Source organism: Oncorhynchus tshawytscha, linkage group LG32 (assembly GCF_018296145.1).
Source record: "Oncorhynchus tshawytscha isolate Ot180627B linkage group LG32, Otsh_v2.0, whole genome shotgun sequence".
Lineage (NCBI taxonomy): Eukaryota > Metazoa > Chordata > Actinopteri > Salmoniformes > Salmonidae > Oncorhynchus > Oncorhynchus tshawytscha.
Genome location: NC_056460.1, coordinates 16,150,917 through 16,171,506, shown reverse-complemented (window position 1 = coordinate 16,171,506; position 20,590 = coordinate 16,150,917). Strand labels below are relative to the sequence as shown.

Below are 20,590 nucleotides of genomic sequence, written 5' to 3'. Positions count from 1 at the left end.
TATACTTGGTGTGATGATTATGTAAGGTCCATTCTAGATCAAATGTAGAAGTCCCTGTGCAATTAAAGGGGCTACATAGAAGAAGAATTCAATTTTTCAAAACCTTCTTACACATCCCTACTTGTTTCATTTGATTGGTTCCGCTACATGGGTTGCGTGTACATGTATGTATGTATGCCACATGGAGTGTGTATGTTTGTGTGGGTGTGTTTTAGCCAGTTCCTGTGCCTGTCTGGTGTGTGGGTTGTTATGTGATGAGTGTCCAGGGAAGTGGTACAAGTTGACATTCGATTCCCTAACCAATCACATAGTCTGACCATAGTGTGTATCTGATTGGGAGGGGGATGACTACAGTATATATTGACCATGGAGGGATATACAGTGAAGAAGGCATTGAAAGAAGGAGAGAAAGAACCAAAGTTCTACTACTACCACTCACTGGTAGTTCAAGAAAGCAGCAAGACAACAACCCAAAAACAACATGAAGTCTCTGACTCTCCTGACCATTTGTGCCGTTCTGTCGGTCTCTCTGTCCATGAACGGTAAATTGGGAAAGCATATTATGTTGTTTCATCATAACTTTTGATTGTGACAATGTATTCTGAACGAGATTAACTAACGAGAGAACTAACATAACATGTTTTATAATAAGACATAAACGCTCATACATGTTTATAACGAGCCAATGGGATTTTCTCTGTTCAACAGATCTGGCTCTTGATGTGGTTCTCGATCCTGCTCCTGACCCTGCCGCTGAACCAGCACCAGCCGCAGACTCCTCCACATCTTCATCAGCTTCCTCCTCTTCCTCCTCGGCTTCCGACTCATCAGCCTCTGCCTCAGACTCCTCGGACTCAGACTCTTCCTCATCCTCTTCCTCGTCGTCTTCTTCTTCAGAGTCAGCAAGTGCTGAAGGTCTGGCATCTCTCTAACTAACTCTAAAGGGTGTCATTTCTCAGCAGTGTGCTGATATAAAGTTAACAGATGCATTGATACTAGCAGATAGTGTATGCAGTATATGCAGATCTGCATAGAAACGGGAAAGAGGGTAGCCTTTGTGTTTCTATTTGTAATGGTATCAGTTTAAGGAAATGTGTAAGAGTATGTGTACAGGTTTGTGTTGACGTTTACAAAAAAATGGGAAGTAAAACTGTTCATAAATATAGGCTACCGTGGCTGCTCTAAAAAAGGAAGCAAAACCACATTTGTGTGTGTGTGTGTGTGTGTGTGTGTGTGTGTGTGTGTGTGTGTGTGTGTGTGTGTGTGTGTGTGTGTGTGTGTGTGTGTTCCAGCTACGGCAGAGGACCCAGCTGCAGCTACAGAGCCAGAAGTGATTATGAAGAGAGACCTGGCCTCAGTGTTGCTGAGGAGGAAGAGGGCGGCTGGACCTGCAGCTGCTGCATTCACCCTCACCCAGGTGGAGAGGTAGGCTCCAATACCCTTTTAGAACTCAAAATTCTAGAACACACACACTTCTAGAACACATCACAGAATTACTCTACCATTACTCTATAGCAAATGTACAAGCTAATAGACTATTCTACATTAGGACAACATTCTCTATAGCAAATAGACCAACGCCCTACCACTACTGTACACTACTTCAATACACTTCAATACTACAGCACTTTTACCCAAGCTTTTCGCTACCATCACTCAACACTACACTAAACACACTCTACTATGGCTATCTGCCAGCAAACAGCTGTCACAACCATGTCAAATGTGACCTACTATAATTAGGGGTGTTCGCTTTTCCTGAATGCCTCATTTAGTCATTTAACAGTCAAGGCTGTTACCTCACATGATTTGGTGTTAGAATGTGTGACGTTGCACTGATGCTTGGGGAAAAGTGTGTGGAATGTTAACTGCATCGTCACCGCCAAGAAGCCAAATAATCTGTTTACATTTTACCTTACACATGTTTACATTTAGGCAACACTCTTACTGTACTTCATACAAGCCATATGACTGGAGCAAAATATGCAGAATATCACTGCTGTTTTGTAAAAAAGAAAATCACATCATACAAATTGATAAAGTACATTTATCCTACAGTTATGTGTAATTGCTGAGAAGTCAATTAACCCCAACTTTCTCTCTCTCTCTCTCTCTCTCTCTCTCTCTCTCTCTCTCTCTCGTCCAGTCTGAGTGAGGTGTGCGAGCTCAACCTGGCCTGTGAGCACATGGCGGAGACAGCAGGCATCGTTGCAGCATACACCGCATACTATGGACCACCTCCCTTCTAAACAGACTTTTTACTATGCAACCTGGAGAGAGAGAAAATACTCTCTGCCATTTCACCATCATGAAGCTACATTCTTGAGAAGGGATCAACCACTCCCAACAGTGTCCTCATACGGGCATAGAAAACAAACACAAACAGGTTTCCTCCACATTTTAGCGAGCAGACCAAGTTATGGGACTTTGCGAGACCAGCCACAAGTGAAATTGGTAGCTACAGTACTCGTAATGCCGGCTGTAACTATATGTTTTGGGTAATGTAAGAAAAGGCATGTCTGATCCAAGCTTTTGTAATATTGAGGAGAAGCTAGAGGCATATAGGAACTGAGTCCTGTGGTTATCGGGGCCTACTAATGTAAATTGCTCAACACAATATCACAAAGAATGGTGCTAAAACCGCAAATGTATTGTATCATAAATGTATTCATCTTTATCCGTTTTGTAGTATTAGGCAGGCTAAAGCGCACATTATCATTTATCTGCAATGTATTATAACCATACATTTTAAATTATTTTTTCCTGTTCGTAGTGTAACTTGCTGATAGTCAATACTGTCATAGATTTGTATTGATTGGTTTAGTGATGATAACAATCTTCTAAGGAGGGGTTTAGAAAGAGTGAGAACATCACAGTTTGTATGCAAACTCAAACCTTGTTGATGCCACTTTGACTACTGTCTTGCACATAAGTGCTGAATAAAGTGGAGAACATTTTAATATTTTGTGTTTGGGTGTTTTTTTTTTATAGCAAATTGAGTACAGTATTGGGACCTAGGCCATGTAGGCTTCTATACCAGTATGTCTCAATTGCCCTCTTCGGTATTTGTTTGAATAAGAAGGTTTTTTTTTTATACCTAAAGACAAGATATTAACACATGAGGGTATAGCTCACTGATTGTCATCACTGCTTCTGCAGACTGTCCACCACAGGAGATTGGTGGCACCTTGATTGGGGAGGACGGGCTCGTGGTAATGGACGGAGAAGAATGAATGGAATGGTATCAAATACATTCCATTTGCTCTGTTCCAGCAATTATTATGAGCTGTCCTCCTTTCAACAGCCTCAACTGCTGAGTGTCCACATGGGAAAAACTATTTTCATGGCACTTCGATACAGAAGTTACTTTTTAGTAGAGGGCTAGGAAAACTTAACAGGTTAGGAGAATATACGTAACAGGTTAGAAGACCGAGGATAAAGGTTGGGAATAGGGTTAGGGTTAGCAAAAATGCTCTCATAACCTGCTAAGAAAATCACTTTGTATCGAAGTGCCGTGAAAAGAGTGTGTATTCTGTCCTGTCCACACATCCACTTTATAATACAGTACAGTATGTAATCCTTTTTATAACCATAGCCTGGCCTGGTGGTATTCACGTGACCGCGCGTCCACAGATCAACCTACGATCTGTGTGAAGCTAGCCACAAGAGGGGAATTTGCGGTTTGCCTTCAAAATAAATGTCCCCCATTGAAAGTGATTCAAAACAATGTAAATCGTTCATTCATGCCATATTTGGACTAGATAATGCTAAACCAGACCGGAATATTGTTATATACATTTTTTTTAAATACAATAATTAGTTAATTTCACACCAAAAAGTTCAATTCAGTTGAAATCGCACTGTGGATGTATTAGACTTTAGAATTGCATTGGTGGCATACTTATATGCACTGTACTACCTTACATATGGATATTGGGACCATGAAATGGGGTATCAGCCTGCTCAGTGACACTCACAGAACACAACTGTGTAGAGTTTACACAAATATTCACATCTTAGCTCTTATTGCAGGACTTGACGGATGGAAATCCCCTTTCCAGTCAGTCTATTGTGCATATTGGACATTCAAATTGCACTGTACAGCGTAACCTATGGATTGTGCACCCATGAAATGGGGTATCAGCCAACTCACTGACACTCACAGAACACAAATGTGTAGACTTTACACAAATATTTGTGTCTTAGCTCTTGCACAGTCCAATATGAATGTTCAATAGGTTGTATAGGGAGCTGATTTCCCACAGTTAAAGTTACCTAATAAGAGCAAAGTTGTTTTCTGTGGGTGTCACCGAGTAGGCTGATACCCCATTTCAAGGGAGCCAATCTCTAGTTTAGGCTGTACATTGCATGTTAGTATGCCCCAAAGGCAATGATGTGGTCTAATACATCCACAGCAGGACTTAAATATATATGTGTTTATTGACACACATAATGCATTATTTCACTTCATTTTAAATTATGTAACAACATTATAACCTTGTTTAGCATTATCTAGTCCAAATATGGCATAAAGTGTTACACTGTATCTGTTTACATGACTTTCCATGGGGAACCTTTATTTTGAAGGCCACTAAAATCCACTGTTGTGGATAATCCTCATTGTGTCTAGCGTCATACAGGTCTATTTACGAACGGGGAAATAACGGGGAACTGGGAGTGAAAAAAGTACCGTTTTGGAATTACGACTTTGTGGAAAATATGGAGTTTCTCATAGGAAGCCCCTTCTCTTCTCCTGTTGGACAACGAATTGGTAAGTCGGGAGAAATATTGCAGAAAGTTGTTCAAAGCGGAGCTATCAAGCTAATTATGCGTCGCTCGATCTGCAACGTTGAATGACATCGCAACTAAACTTTAGAAACTTGCAAATTGTATCGATCCAGCTAGCTATTTATTTATGTTCAAACTTTTAATACATTTTGTGAAAGTTACAGGGCTGTTTTGTTATAGAGGTTCAGACAGAAAAATAGGAATTGCAGTTACTTTTATTTGCTAAGTACTATATACGAACGTTAATGTGAATTTATGGCCGATATCTGCCTTGAAAGATGTGTTCTCAAACCAATAAAATACTAGAAGCAGTCTAAACTACCCTTATCGCTCATGTGATTCGTAATCTGTGGTGACATGACAGCAATATTGACGAATCACTGATGCCAATGGGTGGGTTTAGGGGCATAGAAGTTGTTGCTTAGTTCCTTATTCAAAACCTTGGCTCACAAACCGTTTAAACTAGTCTCCATTTCAAGACTGAAATTATTATCAGCCTATAACCAATGAACATTTCACAATTTATGCCCAAAGAATTTAAATCCTAGATATCTGGTTTCTTAACTGACAGCATTATCGCAGTCAAAGTTGGTCAACTTCTACATCATGTCTTGGAGGGCCTTTATGGCATACATAAACAGATTATGTCATTGATATCAACAAACTGTCTATATCAAATGCAGATCATGTTTTTATGTCACAGGTGTTTTGATGGAGATGAGCCATGGAAAGTTATGTCTACTGTCCAGTCTAGTGAAAGTGTTGACATCCTTGCTGACCTTACGTTCCTGACATCACACACCCACAAACTCCTCTTACTTCATCCACTTCGCCCTCTCTCTCACATGGCATATATGCTTAGACTACCCCGGAGGGGTAGAAGCAGCTGACAGTCACAGTCAGTGAGTGAGAGAGCGAGAGCGGCTTGCTTTGGCAATGTTAACATGTGTTTCCCATGCCAATAAAGCCCCTTGAATTGAGTTGAATTGAGTGGGGAAAGGTGTGGGTGAGAGATTGCGAGGGAGATTAGCAGAGAATTATAAGGACCAACTCAAGGGGCCACAGAGTGGAGTGCAAAGAGGATGAAATGGGAACAAACATTCCTCAACAGATGCCATTTAGCTGAGTTTAGAATATTTGCTGGATTGTAAATACTTTCAACTGAATCATTATTCAATTAAAATCAACCAGCAATTGTTTAGAACAATTACATGTAGGCCAATGCCTGCTGAATAGATTTTACAGTAGGCCAATGCCTGCTGAATAGATTTTACAGTAGGCCAATGCCTGCTGAATAGATTTTACAGTAGGCCAATGCCTGCTGAATAGATTTTACAGTAGGCCAATGCCTGCTGAATAGATTTTACAGTAGGCCAATGTTTACGGTCGCTAATAGGCTAGGTGGTATTCTATGTGTTATCTTGATACCGAGCTCTATTGATAAGTATCGATAATGCTGGGGTATAAAATGTGACTTTGTAGTCTGCCTATCTGCATAATCATCCATGTTGTGTGTCTATCTGCATACAGTAGGCATGATTAATCATCCATGTTGTGTGTCTCTCTGCATACAGTAGGCATGATTAATCATCCATGTTCTTTGTCGTCTCAGACAGTCATAATAAGAGTATTATATCATATTGTTTGTCGTCTCAGACAGTCATAATAAGAGTATAATATCTCCTGTTGATGTTGACAGAACGAGCCACCAGCGCCGTGCTGCAAGCAGAGGACTGGGCCCTTAACATGGAGATATGTGACATCATCAACGAGACAGACGAAGGGTAACTATGGATGGTGTCACATAGGCCATTTTGTTTTCTATGGTGTTTTTATTGATGACTGTTTTTTTGTACTGCGTCATTTTCGATGTCAAACAGTTAGCGATACTGATAATATGACAACAATAAATACAGTCTTTCTGGGAATTGATGCTGGAAGTGCGTATGTGTGGTTTTCCTCCCTAGACCCAAAGATGCAGTCAGAGCCATAAAGAAGAGGATTGTTGGTAATAAGAGCTTCAGGGAGATCATGTTGGCTCTGACAGTGAGTATTATTTCAGGTCTTTCTATTCCATTTCCTGAGGATTGGAGTTCTCTTGATGGGGAATGTTGAATCATCTGGGTCTCTCACTGGGGACTCCCGAGACGGGAACTGAGTGACTTCAGGGAGTGACTGAACTAAATGGGGTTATATATACAGTACATGCTGCTCAGTGTGTTCCTTGCAGTGTGTGTATTCTCAGTCGTTCCTCCTTTAGGTTCTGGAGGCATGTGTAAAGAACTGTGGCCACCGGTTCCATGTTCTAGTGGCGTCCCAGGACTTTGTGGAGGGGGTTCTGGTCCGAGCCATCCTGCCCAAGAACAACCCTCCCACCACCCTGCACGACCGGGTGCTGAGCCTCATACAGGTGGGTTGCATCTCACAGGTAGAGTCTGAAATGGCATCCTTTTCCCTACGTATATAGTGCACCGCGTTTGGCCTCTGGTGAATAGGGGACCATTTCTGACGATCAATTTGGATCATGTACAGGCACTGTACAACTCCGCTGTTTATTGACTGTTGATTTAGCTTGGACATTATCCCACTATTGCAAGGCTGTAGAGTCCCTTGTTATAGGCTATGATGGGGTTAATGCAGTGATTTAATTATCACGTCAATCGTCTATGGTCATTCGTACATAATGTAAAGTCATTGATCAATGAGAGATGATGGAGAAATTGGTTGGAATGACAACATTCATTACAAACTCGAAGCTTAATGGTGGACAAATGCACGTTTTCTCTGTTCATTCATAAAGTATCTTCTTTTGCTCCTCCCTCTCAAACTCTATTCCTCTATCTCTCTGTCTGTCTATCTATCTCTGTCTCTATCGCTCCGTTTCTCTCTGTCTGTCTCTCAGGCGTGGGCCGATGCGTTCCGTAGCTCTCCCTCTCTGGGAGGTGTGGTCTGTGTGTACGAGGATCTGAGGAGGCGGGGCCTGGAGTTCCCTATGACCGACCTGGACGCCCTCTCCCCCATCCACACCCCCCTCAGGGTAAGGCTCATAGAGATGCTATAATTTACTGGTGATTTGTTATGTAATCCTATGGTTAACTTTGACCTTCTATGTCTGTTATCACTGGATAGATCCCTTTTTATCTTACACACACACACACCGCCTTCCCACTAAACATACTCTTTACTATGCTGAGGTTCCGATAGCTCAGTTGGTTGGAGCATGATGTTTGCATTTCTGCATGAGCCACATGTGTGCTGTTTTGGATCAGATCATGTGCTAATTGGCTGTATTATTAGGTGGCTCTCTTTCTGTTGTTTCCTAGAGCATTCCAGAGAACGACTCCTCTGTTACAGTGCCAGCTCCACCACCTCAGAGTCAGACTCCCCGTGGCCCTGCTGCCTCGTCCCCTACCCAGGCTGCACTGACTGCCGTGCCCCCGCAACTCAGCGATGGACCCATCTCCATCTCTCCTGAACAGGTACTGAATAGATCCAATACGCATTACCCTTTTGATATTGTGGTAATACTCATGTACACACAGTGTGAGTAAATACTAGCTGCAGTTAAACATTGGTTAACTGTGTTTAAAGTGTTGGTTCTGTTTAAGACCACTTTTGACTAATCTCTTCAAATTGCTGTAAAACGTGCCGAGGGGAAACGTCTGTATGTACCATCGTGGTTAAAGTGGTAAGGCCTGCCCATCCATGACGACGACTCCGTAGCCTCTATGATTCTTTGCCTCCTCTCCTCATGTCTTTCCCTGAAGCCTCATTTGAGAGAGCGTTGACAAAGAGCCTAAGGATGCTACTGTTGATGACCTTTCAGGCCCAGAAGCTGAGAGTTGACCTGGCTCTGGTCAGGGGGAACCTGACTGTGATGACTGAGATGTTGAACCAGTTGACGCCTGGACAGAGCCAGCAAGAGGACTCTGAGCTACTGCAGGTCTGTCTGCATGTCTTTCTTCCTCTCCTGCCTCTCTACTTCTCGCTCCATTTCTTCTTGCGGTCTCTTTCCCTGGTTATTGCCTTCATGTATTCAAATGTGCCTCTGTCATATATTCTGTATTCATATATTCAGTGTTATCAGGTAGTGAATCCTGGATGTCCTCTGACTCCCTCCATCTGCTGCACTCTCTTTCTCTCTCTCTCTCCCTTCTTCTCCCTCTAACCCCCCTCCCGCCCAACACCCACTGTTTGTGTGAGCAGCAGTTGTACCAGGTGTGCAGGAAGATGCAGAGCCGTGTGGTGGAGCTGATCCCCAGGCTGCTGGACGAGGGCCTCATAGAGGAGCTGCTGGTCGTCAACGATGACTTAAACAATGCCTTCCTCCGCTACGACAGGTAAGGCGTGGACACACACACACCAGACTTGGGTTACTTATGTTCTGTGTATTTGAGTATTTAAAAAATAATGTGGCTCGAATCAACTACTTCTCTTTGAAGTATTGAAAGTATTTTCAAATACTTATTTTGAATACTATTTTGAAATACCTGTGTTAAATGCATGGGATTGTATTTGAGTCAGAGAACTACTGTATATTAGTATTTTCAAATGCATGCCAATACTTTCTAAGTGTGTTTCCAAATGCTGTACATTCCAATATTCAACTACTTGTCTTTTCAAATATCCAGGTACTTACTTCCAAATATCTTTGAAAATAATTGAAATAACCTAAATAGTATTTGAACCTAGGTTTGACACACACACATACTCGGCTACTTGCAGTCAGAAAGACATTGAAAATGAGGCACATGAATTACACAGTACAGAGTGTCCATGTTCTGAAGTCTGTACTTTCTCTTTTTCTCCCATGTTGTTTAGGTTTGACAGACTCAATAAGGCCCAGAGAACAGCTACAGAGCAGGTACAGTCATCTTTCACCTTTTTTGTTTTTGTGTTTTACATCTAGTTCAGTAGGGCACAATATTCAGACATAAATATATTCTGCTGACCAGACGTGCCTCACTGACGTGTACAGTAAACAGTCATTTCAGCTCTCTTTAATTGCAACGTTCAATACGCAGCACCATCCTGAACACGACCCAATGTGTCCTCTCCCTCTGCCCTATAGCAGACTCCAGCCAGGGCAAACCTCATTGACCTCAGCCCTGTGCCCCAGTCTCTCAGCCAACCAGAAACCAACTCTGTGGCTGCCAGCCAACCCGCATTCAGCGCTCCCTCCAATCAGAGGCAGGCAGCCAACCACAGTGAGTGGCATCTGTTTTGCATTAAAACTCAAGGCCGGTCGGACTCCATTTCTTAATCTTAATCTCTCAGACCCTAGATCAGCACTCCTACTCTGAGGCCGTGGTCATTGAATAAGAGAAGGTTATGTTGGTTTCTGTCTCACAGCCTGTCTCTGTGCGTCAGGTGCACCAGAGGAGGATGAGTTTGACATGTTTGCCCAGACCAGGGGCAGCTCTCTGGCCGATCAGAGGAAGAGGTGAGACACCTTCACTGTGGCGCTGTAGGGTGTTCTATCAGTATACAAATATCAAAACACACCGAAGAAATGTACACCAAAGACGACTGTTATACATATTATGGTATGTAGTCCACAGGAGGTTGGTAGGCACCTTAATTGGGGAGGACAGGCTCGTGGTAATGACTGGAGCGGAAGCCATTATTATAAGCCGTCCTCCCCTCGGCAGCCTCCACTGATGTAGTCTTGTGTGTGTCCAGTATGCGGTACGAGGACCCAGGAGCAGTGGAAGGACTGGCTGGAGCCCTGGACACCAGGTTACAGGTCACTGGAGCGGTAATGTTTCTCATTCATTATCTACGGTCAACATAGCATATCCTACGGAAAGCACAGGGTAGGATATATATATATATATCTAAAAATACTGACTTAAAGGCCTTCAATTTACTGTTGATTTACATTCTGAATCATACTGTTATTGCCAGCAATAAGGGTGTAACCTTCCGGAAGGGACTGTTTCGATGCAGACAACAGCAATGAGCTGTTGAAGGCCTTTAAGTCAGTATTTTTAGAGCAAAAATGTCCAACACACAATCCCAGTTATATAACAGTTCAGGAGCGACTCTATTAGCGATGATGCAGAAATGGGCTTGAATGAAAACATGCATTCACACACTGAGGCCCTGAGGACTAGACCCCGCTAGAAACATCTGCCTTGTGCCGTTCTACTAAGACTCAAACCTCCCTCTGTTTCCTTTTTACCCTTCTTCTTTGTTCTGTTTCTCAGATTCCTTCGTCTAAGCCTGGCCCTAAGAACTCCACCCTGAAAGAAGACATTGACAGATGGCTGTCTGCGGACACAGAAACGGTAAGACGGTGACCTCTTAATGTGGTGTGTTTTCTTGACGTTTCAACAAACATGAATGGGTTGCCATGAGTTGCTACGTACTTGTTTCATGTTACAGCAACCAGAGGCTGGGGACAGGGAAGGGCTGACCAGTGAGGGTAAGTCTTTTTTTCCTTCCCTTTTTAACCATCGTCATTGCCAAGATCCTATTTCAGCCTGTGCCAGTAGAAATCAGTGTTGCAAAATACCCACACCATTAACTCTCTCACTCTCTCCCTCTCAGAGTTTGACAAGTTTCTGGAGGAAAGGGCAAAGGTGGCCGACCACATTCCCTCAACACACAGCCTGCCCCCCGTCTCGTCCAGGCCCCCGCCTCAATCCGCCCGGCCACAGGAGAGCTCCCATGACCAGCTTTTCTCACTCTGAGAGAACGGCGCACGCGCAGCACAGGTGGACTCACAGGTGGACACGTAGTCCTAGCCAACACATAGGATGAATACGCACAGTGCCTTGCTACCTTTTTAATCATAGTGTTTCTACTTTGAAATTAAGATGTTTTTCAGTCTTCACTTTGTGCTGTTGCTATAGTTAAAGTCTAGGACATGATGACAATCGGTTATGCTGTGGTGGCACTTTACTTTACCTTATCAATGTGTGTATATATATATATATATATCACCTGAGTATGCGTGCTTGGTTTCACACACTGCATGGTGGTATTTTTTAATTTGAGTCTTTATTTAACTAGGCAAGTCAGTTAAGAACAAATTCTTATTTTCAATGACTGCCTACACCGGCCTAACCCGGACTCCCAATCACAGCCAGTTGTGATACAGTCTGGATTCGAACCAGGGGGTCTAGTGACACCTCTAGCGCTGAGATGCAGTGCCTTAGACCGCTGCGCCACTCGGGAGCCCCCACTCGGGTATCCCATCATTCAAAAGCCTATACACTGAGGGTACAAAACATTAAGAATACCTTCCTAATATTGACCCCCCCCACACCTCAGAACAGCACCAATTTGTCTGGGCATGGACTCTTCAAGGTGTTGAAAGAGTTCCACAGGGATGCTGGCCCATGTTGACTCCAATGCTTCCCACAGTTGTGTTAAGTTGGGTGGTGGACCATTGATACACACAGGAAACTGTTGAGCATGAAAAACCAAGTGTTGCAGTTCTTGACATACTCAAACCGATGCGCCTGGCACCTACTACCATACCCCATTCAAAGGCACTTAAATATGATGTCTTGCCCATTCACCCTCTGAATGGCACACAAACACAATCCATGTCTCAGTCGTCTCAGGGCTTAAAAACCCTTCTTTAACCTGTCTCCTCCCCTTCATCTACACTGATTGAAAGTGGGTTTAACAAGTGACATCAATAAGGGATCATAGCTTTTACCTGGATTCACCTGGTCAGTCTACTGTATGTAACAGAAAGAGCAGGTGTTCTTAATGTTTTGTACACTCGCCACAGACTTGTAAATATACACTATCTAGATTTCCTGAATACTGAGACCAGTTGAATCAATGCAGAAAGCAATATTAACCTTTTTAATAGAGATTCACACTTAGTTCATATACTGCACTTCAGAATTATAATTATCAAACTATGTGAACTGTGTGTATATATATATATATATATATATATATGAAGCCTAATATTATGAATGAAAATAAAATTGATATTTGAAAACAATAGTACAGTATTATTTATTATAGTGAAACCTCAGTCTTGATACGGTATGTTGTTGTGGCTTTGACCATGAAGAGGTGATTCCAGTAACCGTAAATGAAAGGGACTCTTGTCCTGACGAACATATTTGGTCTGGGCTGCCAGTTTGTTATGTTTCAGTCTCTGAGACTCAGGGTGAGCCACACGCTGCAGATACTAGTTATGTTTGACGTATCGGGAACTTGTGTGATTATGACCTCTCCTGACCACAGGGTTTCTCTCCTGTTCCTAGTAGCCTACTGGAGCGACATACATGGAATGGTATGAGGAATTATCAACTGTTTCCAGTACTGTAAGGCCGTTGTGATAAAATGAAGGTCAACAAATCACGCCTTTCCACCACGCTTCTCACCACTGCAAACCATCCCCACTAGCGTTGTCTCTCTCCTTTCCTGCCTGTGGTGTTTCAGCACGAGGTCTTTGACTGACTGATCATACCAGAGAGAGACCGTGTGGACAGTATTGCCTGTTCTAGCCATGGCTGATAAAATCCCTGTTGTTCAGGTGATAAGAGAGACTCCTCCCAGCTCCTACTTTATTGACATCAGCTCTATTTGTGTATTATTGTGTCCTTGTTCAAGGATGTGTGTGGGTTCATGAAGACTCCAAAACAACCATGTATTATGAGAGGAAGACGGAGAAACCACATTAGACTTGCTAGTGGAGAGGAGCCAGTGAAGTGGGACAATCCTTTGTACCTATTGAGTCAATGCCCTAGGCCTACTACAACTGTGCTTGACTTCACTTTAGACATCCATTCATTGGAAAATGGATGTATTGATCAATTGGTTAAGGGGCGTTTTACTGTGCTGGACATATCTGGTTGTCTTTCTCACCAGCGCAACTTCAATGATTCCCAACCAGGAGCAGGTGCGCAGTGAAACCCCTATGGGCCAAAAGGACACAGATTTCGAGGATGTATCCTTTCTACGGACCAAATCAAGTAGTTTCGTATCTTCCTCGCAGCCGATTCGGCCATATTCACTCTCGATGAATGAGGGGGATTACCATTATGCTCCGAAACCCAAACACCTGCGGCACAACCGTCTCCTGCGCATTTTGGGCTCGTCTTTTGATCCGTTCTGGATGTCCATAGAACGCCCAGCCGAAGCAAGGGTCGACACCGATGCGTCTGGTGGTCAAACTGCGTCTCGTGGTGTCCCGCCCGCGTATCCCGCCTTAACAAACTATACACCACTAAGGAGGGGTTCGACTTCGGCGCGTCTCTAGAGCTGACAGAGGGTGCAGCGCGCTACCAACGAAAACTACAAAACGACGCAGAGGATTTGGACTTGAGTGAACTTCCTGCAGACGTTGCCAGGACTCTGCGTGACTGGCTGGTCCGCTCGGCCACCTGTGGAATGCGCTACCAGTGGGTAAAATTAGCTCCAGTGTTCTGGCCCCGCTGGTTACGCCACACCGATTGCGAAAAATCTGGTGGCTCTCGGAGTTGCTCTTTCCCCAGCGGGATGGGATGCCGGCAGGCCCAAACCACACAGATAAAGATACTGGCCTGGCACTGCTGGAGCAGCGAAGAGAGAGGCGGGGATGGGTTAAGAGAGATGCCCGGGATCGACAGGGGGACTGTGGTGGTGGGGACAGGTGTTGCAGGCAGAAAGTGTTTGTGGAGGCAGGTGCCTTATCCTGTGGTTACAGCGTGTAAATGTTCATGCAAATAGTTTTATTTGATCACTGCTAATCACGAACATGTAACCTATTTGGGATTGGCCGGCATTCAGGAGATAATTTATTTGAACATCTGATTGTCTATGTAGGCTTACGACTATTTGTTTTGCAATTGATTATCAAGTATTGTTTATCCAGCCTTAAATAGGATACCTGTATACAATTAATTCACTTGGGTTTCGTAATCAATTTGTTTTCATTACTATGAAAAGAAGCTATTGGACAAAAATTGAATAAACTTGGTGTTTCCAACCAAAGTCTTTTAATGTGTTTTTTTTTTAGGTGGACATTTTAATTTTTGATGAGATTTCACTTTTTGCAGCGTTTTTCTATTTCTGTTACACTGGATAGCCTACTGTGACGGAAAGAGGTGAAGAATGCCACGCTGTCCTTCAGCACTGAATTTATTTTATTTATTGTCAACGCGCGCCATCTAGTGGTTGTCATAATACAAACGGGTCAATGTCGATTATTGCGTAAATTAGTGGACTCTAATTTTGAGTTTCAAATACATTTTACATTGACTGCTATTTACACCGCTTGTGTTGCTTGTATTTCTCGATGTATAGGTCTTATTTGTGACTTAGCAGTTTTCATCCCAGTTATTGCCGTTTTAGTTTAGTTTTCCGTGGAGAAAGCTTGTGTAACTGTTTTGAACTGCTCTCCCGGTTACACCTTGGATGAAATATGGATGATTCTACATCCATCCAAGGGTCTTCTTGGGTCGATTGTTACCTTGATTAGTATTGAATTAATGCTGTGCTCTACAGTAGCCAGCTCCATCCATGTGTTCAAATAAATTGCCTGTTAGCTCTCTGCTCACTGGTTCCAGAGCGAATGATGGCCTGTCTTACAGAGAAAGCTCATCAGGGAGTTCCTGACTCTTCAGGAGCAAGGCATACTGCCAAACTACATCACTGTCAATCACATTTCGCTCACTTCCTGAAGAAGTGAGCGAAACCTCAAGTTTCACCGACTCCAGTACAGTATGATGCACACAAATATATAGACCGATGGATAGATAGGCCCACGGGGATAGACATCGAAACATAAGAGTGATTGATGCAAGTTGCATGTCTTGTGTATAAATGGCAGAATGGAGAGACATCCACGTCATTGAGATGTTGAGTAGATACTGTATATAGATAAAGCTGTGATAGTCTGAACAAAATTACCATTTCAACTACACTGAACAAAAATATAAACGCAACATGTAAAGTGTTGGTTCCGTATTTCATGAGCTGAAATAAATAATAAATAATACGCACAAAAAGCTTATTTCTCAAAAATGTTGCGCACACATTTGTTAGTGAACATTTCTCCTTTTCCGAGCTCTGTTTGTTCCCAGGAACCAGAATCCCTCTCGATGGCGGGATGGAGGGCGATGATGGAGGTGGAAAAGGGGGAGAAGAACAAGTTCTGCAGACTGTTTGGCTGTAAAAAATGTAATTGAAAATTAAAAAACAGCAATGGAGAAACGGATGGAGGATTGTGAAAAGTATTGTCTTGTGCTGAATTGTGTCTGTCATAGTCTGATACAGTACATGCTTCATGTGTCTTTGTTTTACTGTTCTGTCTAAATTATGTTTTCATGCTATGATTGTTAATATTAACACATTAACTGACAATATGTTCAAACATTTGATAGAATATCAAATCTGATTTAAAAAGATTACTTTCTAGATAACGCTTGTCATAATTCTCAAATGAGTCAAATGTATCAGCCTCTCTACGTCAAGAATAGGCCTACATACAAACTCAATGGGTCATTAGTTGAGGCATTCTACCTTACATTCTACCTTAAATATATGTCTATATTTGGCTCTGCTTCTTCATATACATGACACTCAAGGTCAAAGCTCTTATGGTTCCAGGTCAATAGAGAACACCTATCTCAACAGTAGAGGAAGTGTGTGTTATCCGGTTTGTTCTGTATGTTGCAGAGGAAAGCCACATCACGTGGGCAGAGTACTCACTCAGGAAATAACTCAATCTGTAACTGCATCTAAAATAGGAAGAGGTAGCAGTGTTGCCATGCAAGGTTTCCTCTGCGTCTCTTCGTTCCTTCTAATATGTCAACATGATTCATTTGTATCAAAATGTCACAATTATTCACAATATTTCAATTTTTCATCAACTGTTTCAAAATAAATCTTATTTTTAACTGTTTTAACAATTGTCTTCTGATTTTTTAAAACATTATTCACATTGGCCTGTATGTTAATGCCAGCTGAAGAACTGAACCACCTGCGTTAGAAGGTAAGTGAATTACATGATTTTTACGAGCAGATACTATATGTTGTTGAAGGTTGATGTAATGGTTATCAATATTGTTCAGTGAGTATCTTTGATTATTGAAGTCCTTATTGTTTAACTTTATTTGTTCTTCTGCTTAAACAACACAGTTGTATGGTTTTCCTATCATGGAATAATCACTACATCGTGTTTGTCTGTGCTTGATCACTTCTCTACTGAAGTGTGTGTGTATGAGTGGTTTTGATTACAGTATACCTGCAGTTTGTCCCCTTTTGGGGCATAGATGGATAACATCCCTTTAATTTAGCTTTACAATGCTTTATTTGTCCTTACATTATATTTGACACAATTATAGTGTTGCATGTGACTTTTATGTACAGGCCTACTCTATGCTACTAGACTAAAGTCCATCGTGTCATTTGAGAGAGCATAAACCACCTCTTAACTTTTCAGGAAGTGTTAACGTGCACGTCTGTCTGCTTCTGCCCATGTTGTGCTGTTAGCTATTGGAAACGGAGAATTATCAAAATAATATAAATGTAAGTTCAACATAATTATTTTACAAGGCACAGTTGATTTAAGATGCATGTGTGATCGCTATCAAATGTAATTCCTGTGTTACTGGTTCCTTCGCTTCCTTGTTACGACGTACATAATGTCTTTATGAACGATGAAGTCCTATCGCTGTCTTTATTCATTCTGTAACTCATTCTAAGCTCGTCTATAACGTGGATGGTGATAATGACGATGACAGAGGCATAGTAATATTCTATAAATTGTGTATGATTGTGAATGGTATGGGACACTTTAAGTGTATAAACCATGGTGACCTAATTTAACCTGCACCATAATTTAACCTGCGTTAATGTCTTTCAATGCAAGACAGCTAAAGAACAGCGCGTGAGAGGGAATCTCTGAGAGACGACATTAAAACAAAGTTTACTCACCTGTGCAATGGCGAGTGAACTCTCCCCAAATGTTTATGGTAAGTAAATTCCAGTTCAGCCTATTACTTTTTGATAATTCCGTCCTTTACACAGCGTGTGTTTTGAAACACATTGTGTTAGTTAGTCTGTGTGCTGAGCTTGTGTCTGATTATTACCCTCTGATGCAGGGGGTCCTCCTCCCCAGTCAGATCTTAGACTCCTGCTGCTTGGGAGAGTCGGAGCTGGGAAAAGTACAGTAGGCAAAACCATCCTGGGCAGCGATAACTTCTGGAGTGAAGGAGGCATGTGTGTGAAGAAGCAGGGTGGAAGGACCGTCACCGTGGTGGACACCCCGGGCTGGGACACTGTGAAGTACACGTCCACATACATCAAACAAGAAATTAAGAAGTGTGACCCCATGCCCTTCTTCTGGTGGTGCCCATGGGCGACCCGCTCTCCTCCGCAGAAAGAAAGGCGATTCGGTATCACATGGCGCTATTGTCAGTTAGGGCATGGAAGTTTACCATGGTCTTGTTTGTCAGTGAGGCTGAGGAGAAATGCACATCCATTGAACAAAATCAGATGATCGGCAGAGCAAAAAGTATTCTAGCGAAATGTGGACACAGACACCATCTCCTTGAGTGTGGCAATTCTCCTCCCCAGATTTCTGAGCTCCTGATAAAGCTAGACGCCATGGTAGCAGAAAACTGTGAAGAATTCTTAATCCCCCAAGTATATGATGAACTGATGGAGACTACAATGCCAAGTGAAGTGACCGAGCTGAGAAGGATGTATGAAGACCGAGAGGACAGACTGAAACGGAAATACAAAACAGAGTTGAAGGAAAAGGAAGAAGAGCTGAAGAAGTACAGAGAAGAAGAGAAGCCTAAAGAAAGGTTGATGAAGAGGACAAGTAGCAGTCAACTACTCCCCCCCCCCACGCCCCCCCACCCCCCCCAGTAGTAAGTATGATACATTTAAAATTGCTTCTAAAGTTAGTAATTTCCACTTTGACATTTCAGACTAGATTTACCCAAAGGAAAAATGTATCAACCACTACAGAACTGTCCTTAAAAAATAATCCACGTAATAATTCACATTCCCTATTGCTGCAGGTTTATTTTCCTGCTTTAGCAAACTGGCTCAAATTTAAGATCCTACATCTGTAACGGTGATCTGATTCATGAACTGTCTCTGTGTGTGTGTTTATTCTTTGAAGTAAGCACAGAGAAGAGGACGGGTCGGTAATGGCTGACCATCAGAAGGTGGACCTACAGGCCGTCAAGCAAGGATACAGGGAAGAGGCCTTGTCTGTGGTGGGCCACTACGTCAAACCACTAATAGTGATTATGACTGCTGTAGTGGGGGCACTCATGGGAGCAGTTGCAGGTGCAGAACATGGAACACTTGGCGCATGTACTGGAATTCCTATAGGCATTATTTTGGCAGTTCTTGTGAGTTATGCTGTCCGTGGAGCCGACACAGCAGCAAGGGATATTTCCATCGCAGTCAAAGCCGAGGGAAATGAAAGTCAGAGGAGAGAAGAGGGAGCAGGCTTCTTCTTAGATTCTACAAAATCTGAAAGATTTGATAAGGATCAGTGACACTCTTTTGAATGTCAACACTATTCTATTGCTACAGTGTGTAGTGTATGGACTGTGCTGTATGGACTGTGCTGTATGGACTGTGCTGTATGGACTCTCATGGTTCACCTGACTTGACTGGCTGACCCCAGTGAAGAGACAGGACAGACTGCCCAGCAAACCGGGAACATACCCAGAACATAAGAAAGGGTTTTTATACAAAATTAGGACGTTCTCCTAACATTCACAAAAACGCACAACATCTGTAACAACCACCATTCCCCAAACAACATTCTCGTTATGTTTCCTGGTAATGTAATAACACAATGTACCAGCAATGTTTTTTGAACATACTGTTGCAACAAAATGTATACGCAATGTTCTGGGAACGTTCTTGCAACATCAGGCAAATGTTTATACAAACATTGTATAATCATCAGCACGACGGGACAGTTTTTGTGTTATGATAACATTTACCGCAACCTAACAAATGTTCTGGGAGTTTTCAGAGAAACAATTTTGGTTTGTTAGACGCTCTTTCTCTCTCGCTCTCTCTCTCTCGCTCTCTCTCTCGCCCTCTCTCTCTCTCGCCCTCTCTCTCTCGCCCTCTCTCTCTCTCTCTCGCTCTCTCTCTCGCCCTCTCTCTCTCGCCCTCTCGCTCTCTCTCTCGCCCTGTTATGATAACATTTGCCGCACCTAACAAATGTTCTGGGAGTTTTCAGAGAAACAATTTTGGTTTGTTAGACGCTCTTTCTCTCTCGCCCTCTCTCTCTCGCTCTCTCTCTCGCCCTCTCTCGCCTCTCTCGCTCTCTCTCTCTCGCCCTCTCTCTCTCGCCCTCTCTCTCTCGCCCTCTCTCTCTCGCTCTCTCTCTCGCCCTCTCTCGCCCTCTCCTCTCTCTCTCTCGCCCTCTCTCGCCCTCTCGCCCTCTCGCTCTCTCTCTCGCTCTCTCCCTCTCTCTCTTCGCTCTCTCTCTGCCCTCTCGCTCTCTCTCTCGCCCTCTCCCTCTCTCTCTCGCTCTCTCTCGCGCCCTCTCTCGCCCTCTCGCTCTCTCTCTCGCCCTCTCTCTCTCGCCCTCTCTCTCCTCTCCCTCTCGCTCTCTCGCTCTCTCTCTCGCCCTCTCTCGCCCTCTCCTCTCTCTCTCGCCCTCTCTCTCTCTCGCCCTGTTATGATAACATTTGCCGCAACCTAACAAATGTTCTGGGAGTTTTCAGAGAAACAATTTTGGTTTGTTAGACGCTCCTCTCTCTGCTCTCTCTCGCCCTCTCTCTCTCGCCCTCTCTCTCGCCCTCTCTCTCTCTCGCCCTCTCTCTCTCTGTGCCCTCTCTCTCTCTCGCCCTCTCTCTCT

At 43.2% G+C, this 20,590-nt stretch overlaps 3 protein-coding genes across 6 annotated transcripts; all 3 read left to right on the top strand.

The window, feature by feature from the left end:
- The first annotated feature begins 377 nt into the window (after positions 1 to 377).
- Positions 378 to 2,960, top strand: LOC112230229 (osteocalcin 2b-like). The gene is made up of 4 exons (XM_024396432.2): positions 378 to 542; positions 709 to 915; positions 1,293 to 1,425; positions 2,147 to 2,960. The coding sequence occupies exons 1-4, from the start codon at positions 482 to 484 to the stop codon at positions 2,247 to 2,249; spliced, it is 504 nt and encodes a 167-aa protein (XP_024252200.1). The 5' UTR covers positions 378 to 481; the 3' UTR covers positions 2,250 to 2,960.
- A 1,655-nt stretch (positions 2,961 to 4,615) lies between these two features.
- Positions 4,616 to 12,222, top strand: LOC112230230 (target of Myb protein 1). Of its 3 annotated transcripts, none has more exons than XM_024396434.2 (15): positions 4,616 to 4,771; positions 6,488 to 6,572; positions 6,756 to 6,834; positions 7,049 to 7,198; positions 7,691 to 7,825; positions 8,112 to 8,267; positions 8,615 to 8,731; positions 8,995 to 9,128; positions 9,610 to 9,652; positions 9,863 to 9,995; positions 10,141 to 10,231; positions 10,471 to 10,546; positions 10,998 to 11,078; positions 11,176 to 11,215; positions 11,341 to 12,222. In XM_024396434.2, exons 1-15 carry the CDS (start codon positions 4,720 to 4,722, stop codon positions 11,481 to 11,483), a joined length of 1,515 nt encoding a protein of 504 aa, XP_024252202.2. In that variant the 5' UTR covers positions 4,616 to 4,719; the 3' UTR covers positions 11,484 to 12,222. The 3 variants fall into 3 exon arrangements, with proteins under 3 accessions (XP_024252202.2, XP_024252201.2, XP_024252203.2); XM_024396433.2 differs by having other exon boundaries at positions 9,860 to 9,995; XM_024396435.2 differs by having other exon boundaries at positions 9,860 to 9,995; positions 10,159 to 10,231; positions 11,341 to 12,220.
- A 4,214-nt stretch (positions 12,223 to 16,436) lies between these two features.
- LOC112230134 lies at positions 16,437 to 19,855 on the top strand. Of its 2 annotated transcripts, none has more exons than XM_042310918.1 (5): positions 16,437 to 16,738; positions 17,189 to 17,274; positions 17,622 to 17,720; positions 17,850 to 18,623; positions 18,881 to 19,855. In XM_042310918.1, exons 4-5 carry the CDS (start codon positions 18,103 to 18,105, stop codon positions 19,263 to 19,265), a joined length of 906 nt encoding a protein of 301 aa, XP_042166852.1. In that variant the 5' UTR covers positions 16,437 to 16,738; positions 17,189 to 17,274; positions 17,622 to 17,720; positions 17,850 to 18,102; the 3' UTR covers positions 19,266 to 19,855. The 2 variants fall into 2 exon arrangements, with proteins under 2 accessions (XP_042166852.1, XP_042166851.1); XM_042310917.1 differs by having other exon boundaries at positions 17,618 to 17,720.
- The last annotated feature ends 735 nt before the right edge of the window (positions 19,856 to 20,590 follow it).

What these genes read in the sequence shown, in the direction of transcription:
- LOC112230229 (XM_024396432.2), top strand. Translation starts at nt 482, where the DNA reads ATGAAGTCTCTGACTCTCCTGACCATTTGTGCCGTTCTGTCGGTCTCT. An exon ending in GGTCTCTCTGTCCATGAACG is followed by an intron (nt 543 to 708) that starts GTAAATTGGGAA and finishes TCTGTTCAACAG; the next exon opens with ATCTGGCTCTTGATGTGGTT. An exon ending in AGAGTCAGCAAGTGCTGAAG is followed by an intron (nt 916 to 1,292) that starts GTCTGGCATCTC and finishes TGTGTGTTCCAG; the next exon opens with CTACGGCAGAGGACCCAGCT.
- LOC112230230 (XM_024396433.2), top strand. Translation starts at nt 4,720, where the DNA reads ATGGAGTTTCTCATAGGAAGCCCCTTCTCTTCTCCTGTTGGACAACGA. An exon ending in AGGACTCTGAGCTACTGCAG is followed by an intron (nt 8,732 to 8,994) that starts GTCTGTCTGCAT and finishes TTGTGTGAGCAG; the next exon opens with CAGTTGTACCAGGTGTGCAG. An exon ending in GGTTACAGGTCACTGGAGCG is followed by an intron (nt 10,547 to 10,997) that starts GTAATGTTTCTC and finishes TCTGTTTCTCAG; the next exon opens with ATTCCTTCGTCTAAGCCTGG.
- LOC112230134 (XM_042310918.1), top strand. Translation starts at nt 18,103, where the DNA reads ATGGGCGACCCGCTCTCCTCCGCAGAAAGAAAGGCGATTCGGTATCAC. An exon ending in CCCCCCCACCCCCCCCAGTA is followed by an intron (nt 18,624 to 18,880) that starts GTAAGTATGATA and finishes TATTCTTTGAAG; the next exon opens with TAAGCACAGAGAAGAGGACG.